This window comes from Sinocyclocheilus grahami, unplaced genomic scaffold (assembly GCF_001515645.1).
Source record: "Sinocyclocheilus grahami isolate Dianchi unplaced genomic scaffold, SAMN03320097.WGS_v1.1 scaffold3.1, whole genome shotgun sequence".
In the NCBI taxonomy this organism is placed as follows: domain Eukaryota; kingdom Metazoa; phylum Chordata; class Actinopteri; order Cypriniformes; family Cyprinidae; genus Sinocyclocheilus; species Sinocyclocheilus grahami.
In genome coordinates, this window is record NW_015505182.1 from 6,266,106 (window position 1) to 6,273,311 (window position 7,206).

The 7,206-nt window shown below is 35.4% G+C and overlaps 1 protein-coding gene across 1 annotated transcript in view; it reads left to right on the forward strand.

Annotated features, from left to right (window-relative positions):
• Window positions 1–2,691: 2,691 nt before the first annotated feature.
• LOC107581677 (thrombospondin type-1 domain-containing protein 7B-like) overlaps window positions 2,692–7,206 on the forward strand; it is a 45,983-nt gene continuing 41,468 nt past the window's right edge. Inside the window, exon 1 of the mRNA XM_016267299.1 lies at window positions 2,692–2,818. Coding sequence (XP_016122785.1) covers window positions 2,692–2,818 — 127 coding nt within the window. The remainder of the gene's footprint in view (window positions 2,819–7,206) is intronic.

A 7,206-nucleotide genomic window follows, 5' to 3' on the forward strand; every position in this document is an offset into this window, starting at 1 on the left:
ACCTCTCTCATCTATCTGAGAGGGTTAATTGACTACTGTTTGTCTGAAACAGATGTTCCAGTTCAGATCTACAATTATTAAGTGAATCTTTACAGTCAAGTGTCTTTTAGAGTTCTCTCTCTATGTCACTATACAATATTTTGTCTTTATCTCTCCTGCTTTTTATCATGTTCTGTCTGTTCTCTATTTCCCTCCTCTTCTCTCTCCTAAGTAACGGATTTGACATGGTGGGAATGAGGCAGACGTAATTTAGCTTGAGTGGAATCAGCCACGGCTCTTTGTGCAGCAAAGCACCGAGTGTCCTGTTCATCTCTTTAAATGTTCTCCTCGAACAGAGCGCACACTTCATCCAGTCAGCTCTAACGAGCACCAATGAATTCACTTCAAGAGCCTGCATGGATATTTTTTCCCCCTCAGGAAGGTGTTTATGTGTGCCTTAGAGACAGACGAATAAAACGAGACAAAGAGGGAGCGAAACAAATACGGAGTAAGGATTTCACAGGTTTAGCTTTTCGTGTAAATGTGTTCACTGTCTCCAGGGGCGTATTTTTCTTCTACTTCTTCTCGCTTTCTCTGATTGATTGTGCTAAAACTTTTATACAGAGATTTTTAATCAAAATCTGTATAATCAGCATAACAATGTACGCAACATAGATGATGCTCAATTATTAGAGGATACTTAAAATAATGTGTTTAAAATGTCCAACATAAGAAGCACATGATGCTGTTCACAAACAGTTTTTAGTTGCAAGGGATTGTTCGATCAGTAACAGTTGACAGAGCTTTTGTGGAGGAAATTAATATATGCTCTTGAATTAAATTTAAACTAGCTACTTTATGGAAATAAATGACTATGTATACGTAATTTAATATATATTGAAATTACCATTTTAATTCATGAACTACTTGTTGCAAAAACGGACACTGCAAAAACTAATGTAAGAGACATCAAAACAATTTCAAACAACTTGAAATGCAGGTTGCACAAAATATTTATGTGAGATTATAATATGATTTCTCTTGATTGATAAAATGTTATATTTCTGATGACAATTGTTAGAAAAAATATATAATTCAATCATGACAACTCTCGATTTTAGCATGGTGATGGATATGACAATGTTAATGTATTTGGTCTTGGAGGATCAGATCTGCTACGCTGCTGCTGTTGGTTATTGCTGTAGTTGTAGATTATTGCTGCTGCAAGCAAGTACAGGAACTTGCTACTGCCAATGCATATGGTGATACGGTGCCATGAGTATTTAAGACATACTGCTGCTGCACAAATAGCATATACAATAACCCCGTAGCAGATCTATACAGGTGAAGCTGGGGAAGGTGGAGGATTTCAGAGAACTCTAAAAGTGTGTTGCAGGAATCTCAAGTGAATGCTAGCCAGCCATATAAATGCAAGGCAGTAAACTCATTGGCTGCATATGCAGCATGAACCAATCAGCTTGTGTCAAGTTGTTTAACTCTCTGAATATCATCAGTTACGTTAACACCCCATCAGAATACGCCATCTAGAGTTTCATGACTGAACTATATATTTATCATCAATAAATGTGAAAGGTCCTAAATTGTAGGATGACTCAGGTGTGTTATGCTTGATGTAGGGGTGAGCGGTATACCAGTACGATAAACCAGTAGAATTTTGTCAACTGATAGAGATTTTGGACTATCGTCTCTATCGCAGTTAAATGCTCACATGACAATGCTGTGCTACGTGGTCATGAAATCTTATCATTTTCACACATTTTTAAGCATTGCGGTTTAAAAACAAGTGATTTAAGCCATTGAAATGCAATCAGCAGCGAAAGAGAACTAATTCGCCGTCAGAGAGGCGCACACATGTGAAGACGGTGCTCATAGACCGTGGGCTATTTGCCACTTTTTAGGCCTTGAACGGTTCAGTTCACATACTTGTATGTGTCAAAATGCCCGTCTTTGCAAGTATCCTTGTAAACACAGTAATTTAGGTCTGAAGTGAAAGCAAACAGCAGAGAAAGAAAACACATGTACTGTATATTGGATCCGGGCAGCTCTTAAAGTCACAGCAGTCTAATATTCCTGCTGTCTGTCATTCATGTTAATCAAACAACAAAAGATAAAATCTCTCATTGCTCTCGACTAAATCACTTTTGTAACTTTAATTTAAGAAATACTGTATACATTTAATTTACACAGTGAAGAATATGCATTGTTTTATATATTTGATTACTTTATACAATGTATGTTATTGTTATACTGCAGTTTTTGTCCTATTGCTTGTAATTAGTTTCTTATTCTTATTTAATCACTGACTAATTACTTGTCTTCAGTGAGCTTGAGTTTGTTGACAAGAATTATGACATTTCTATGGAATCAAAAATGTTGATATCAAAAAGCAAAAATAGGTATATTGTGATATATATTGTTACCGTGAAATAAAATTACTCGTATCATAATATAAGATTTTGCCCACCCCCTAGCTTAATGTATAAATTATCACATACTTAGATTGAAGGAGGTTCTAGAAACCTAAATTTTACAGACTTTAACCAAGTGTTCTTCAGACCTCTTGTACCTGGTGTCTAATTTTCCACAAAACATAAGACATCTACATAAGACCTCTTAAATTTCTCGAACTAACTAACTAGCTATTGTGTATATTTCTTCTCTGCAGGTTAGATACCAACAGGCTGACAAAAGATGGCATTTCTGAAGGGTGAGATTACCTTTGTCTTCTCCCTGTGGGCTTCCCTCCTTTATGTAGCACTAATGTCCCTTCCACTGGGGGCAGAGGCACCAAAAAGAAGCCAGTACATCTGGAAAACAGGTGAGTTGCCAATATTTTCAACATTAGCTTTTTCTTTGGTCGACAGAATGAAATTCATTTATGTGGCCCCTAGCTGAATTATGAGTGTTTTTCTACCATGATTACTTGTTTCTGTCATCATTCACTCACTGTCATGTTGCAACAGTACAAACCTGTATGGCTTTCTTTCTTCTTTAGAACACAATAGAATATGGCCACTATTTTTTATATGAAAGTGATTCATTGAAATGATATGACTCAAAAGATGTGTTCAGATACTTCTCTCATAGGGAGCTAAGGCTTTATATCTAACATTTGGTCTTTTGTCAAACCAAAGCAATCATATGGCTTCAGAAGTCTTAGGAATATAGCACACAAGATACTTTTATGCTGCTTTTTTGGTCATTTTTGGATCCTGACACCCCAGTCCTCATTTGCTTTCAAGAATGGCCAAGATCACCTTTCTGAGCTCTACAGAAGAAACAAAAGTGACATCATTTTTGCATTAATTGTTTCTTTAACAGTGCACAGGGTAAATCTTCACACAGACAAAAATGCAACGATTATTTCAAGGTTTTGAGAAATTAAACTAAAGACACAGCTTGTGTTTGTAAGATCCATCCACAGAATGAGCCAGAGAATTCTAACACATTTTTGCCGTTTCTCTGTGGTCAGATCCAGTTGAAGAAGTCACTTATTAGGATTGCATAATCTAATGTGTGAATGACAGTGTTTGGTACTGTACAGGCAGTCGAGAAGCAAGGTAATGCACATTTCTGTTCTGCATTTGATAGAGGAGAACAGACGTGGTAAATAAAAAATGGTCCAGGTTGGATATTGATCCTTGTTGTCACAGATCTTGGATCAGCAGGCATGTATGTACAGCACTTCAGAAAATCGTGAGACCATCTGCCTGTGTTATCTGTGAAGTCTGATCAATCTTATATCCAGCTGGAGTTGCACAGAGAATTCCTCATGTCGCCATGGCAACAATTGTTAAGTGTGAGATTGACAGCTCGCAAAGAACAGAAGATTATTACTTGGCCTATTAATGCCGTCCGGCGCATCCTAGCTACTGTGAGCTTACATTTCAAGATGCCGCAATTAAGCACTTCTCCAAAACTTGTAACAAAACATCCAACATATGGCTGTGAAGACCTCAGGTAGGAAGTTCATATGAGGCAACTGTCATTCTCAATAAATAAATACAGAAATGAGTATCCCTCAGTTTCTCTGGCTGGATGCAGGGACCAAATTGTGGGAGGTTTAGGTGATCTGACAGCCTTTGTTCAGATTAAATTATTCCATGAGAAAAAAGTATCCAGTAACAGGGAGATGAAGTATTCAGATGGTCATGAGATCTGAACATGGAGGCCATTAAAACAGCTTTTAATAGGATATGTTTAGAATGTTAATTTTATGTAGGTGTTATCATTTTAAAACATTTTTACAATGCATTTCTTTGTGTAAAACATTTTTAAAGTAGAAAAATAACATATTAAATAGTGTATTCTCACATATAATTTAAAAATATTTTTTGAAAGAAATAAATACTTTTATTCAGCAAGGATGCATTAAATTGATCAAAAGTGACAGTGAAGACTTGGGGGAAAAATCAAATTCAAATAAATGGTGAGCTAACCGTAGCTGCAAATGAAAAAACACCTGCAAATGAAGAAAACAACTTCATCAATTTGACAACACACACGCTGCAAATAATCACAACACAAACAAATGAAGCACGCTGCAAGAACAGAAACGCGCTGCAAAGACCACCTCGGAAATGTTTAAGGTAACAGCAAATGGCTGGGATATGTTTATCAATGTTTGCTCCGAAAGGTGAGATTTTTGTTTATTTTAACATCCTGCTCATACGATTCCTTATAGCTTTTTTTTTATTATTAGCCTAAATAAGCTGACGAAATACACAATTAGGCTACTGTTACTGTGAAAGGTTATGTAAGCTGGCTAACTTACTTTTACTACTTCCCTTACAAAAATTAACCATAGCCTATGGTTTTACAATTACAATTAATTAATTAATACATTTATTATATAAAAAATAAATAAAAACAAAAAATGGTTATTATAGCCACGGTATGCACAAATTAACCATGGATATACACTAACCATAGTTTAACCATGGTATTTGTATAACTGTGGTTATACAAGTGGTAATCAATACGGTAAAAAATAAATAAATAAAATGATTAATTTTCGTTTTGTTGGGGTCATTTTATTGTGGTCTGTGCTACTTGCATGTTTGTTTATTTGTTTGTGTTGTGAGCATTTGCGGCGCATTTCTGTTTTTGCAACGCACTTTTTTATTTGGTGGTGTTGCTAGTATTTGCAGCTCATGTGCTGTCAAACTGATGAAGATGTTTTCTTATTTGCTGGTGCTTTTTCTATTTGCATGTGTTTTCTGAAGATCAAGTGCGTCAAGCTCTCTCAGCCACCGTATCAACTTTCTATTCATCAAAGAATCCTGAATCATGCTTTTCAAAAACCTATTAAGCTGTTTTCAAAATTGAAAATAATAAGAAAGGAGTAGCAAATCAAAAATTTAAAATTCAAAAAAAGAAGTTGACAAAAGTAGAAAATTCAACTTTGACATCAAAGGAATAAATTGTATTTTTAAATATATTCAAATAGAAAACACTTATTTTAAATTGTAAAAAGTTTTCAGAATAATTATATTTTTACTGTACATAAATACATAAATGCAAAACAAATCCAGCCTTGGTGAGCATAAGAGACTTTTTTCAAAAACATTTAAAAAAGCTTACTGACCCCAAACATTTTGTTTTAGCAAGCTTATATTTCAACAGAATTAATTATTCAAAAAAATCTAAATAAATATCACAGTTTTCTTTTAAAAGATGATAACTAGTTGATCTATGGCCACCAATTGACAGTTTATTTTAAAAGGTTTACTCACTTATTGTAAAATTCAAACACTGGATGTATGTATGGATGGATCAAAAGGTGTCCAGTGCTGATGAAGGCAACTGTAAAAATGCTTTATGGACAAAGTAGTGATGATAAGGATGTAGAAGTTTCATGTGAAGCGGTGGTCAGTTCTCGGAGACTCTGAGAGAGTTTCCTCACGTGCTGTGTGCGGATCGAAGAGCAGCTCTACAGGGCCACGGGGGTGATGATTCCTGGAATGTAAAATCGATACTGGTTTCATCCGGAAGGAGTGGGTCCACTTTCGTACTGTCTATGAAGAAACGCTCATTTGTCCACCTAAACACTTGCTTTTGTACTCAAGGTCTAATTTTCTTCACCTTTTTTTGTGCTTAATTTTGTTCAGTTTCCCTGTTCTGGAAATGAGAAAACTGTGTGCAGCCAAAAAAGCTAATTCTGGAGTTTAAAGCACTCTGGTGGCTTGAAAACTTCATTTTGAACCAGTTTCCCTGGAGTTCTTCTATTTGACGTCACAAGCTGGACAGATAATGACTCTGTCTCGCAAAACAAGAAGGTGGAAATTAACCTTCAAGAGAGAGATGAAGACGGCTACCATAATGTGGTCTCAAACAGGGATGGACTGGGAGTAAAAAACGGCCCTGGATTTTCTCCCAAATAGGCCCACCACAACTACAAACAGTCGCTACTATCTCACAATATTACAGCAATCCTATCGCATTTTTGGAAAATAACATCACAAAACCCATGGTGACCCTGCTGACAAAAACGATAACCATTACAATACCATTACAAACCATCAACTTTTAACCATTAAAACCATTAAATAATGGTTTCCTGTAGTGTGTTTTGGGACTAATTACATTAGGATTTAGTGGCTTTAACAAAAGCCACCAACAGAAGGTGACCAATTACCAGAGACCAACAGTCACCATTACAGTTTCCATTAAAATCAATACAAGTCCCATAATAACCAGTAAAACCATTAAAAATTATGTGATGGTTTCTATTTTTTTCAGCAGGGGATTTAAATAAATGTATTATTGTATGAACTAAAATACTTTCAATCTACATAAAAAGAGCAGAGAGCAAAATGTATAATATAACAATGATAAACATAAACCTAGAATATAGTAACAACTGAATTCTTCACTTTGAGTATTCATGTCTGTGAGGAACAGTTTTAGTTCTAGGAACTCCATTTGGAGGAACTAAATTAGCTCCTACTTCAGTTATACTGTTGCTGGATTCACTTTATACAGTGAAAGCCCTGATAACACATCACCATGATGATAAAAAATACACAATATATTTTGTTTTTGTTTTTTTACGTGGCATGAACAGAACCAAGAATGAAATATGACTGCCTATATGATAAGACAGTGGTGACCTCTCACTCTATAAACTCTATAAACATTTTTGAGGATAGCATATGACAAAAAACAACCCAGTCTCATAAAAATACGTACCTCTGCGTACATTTC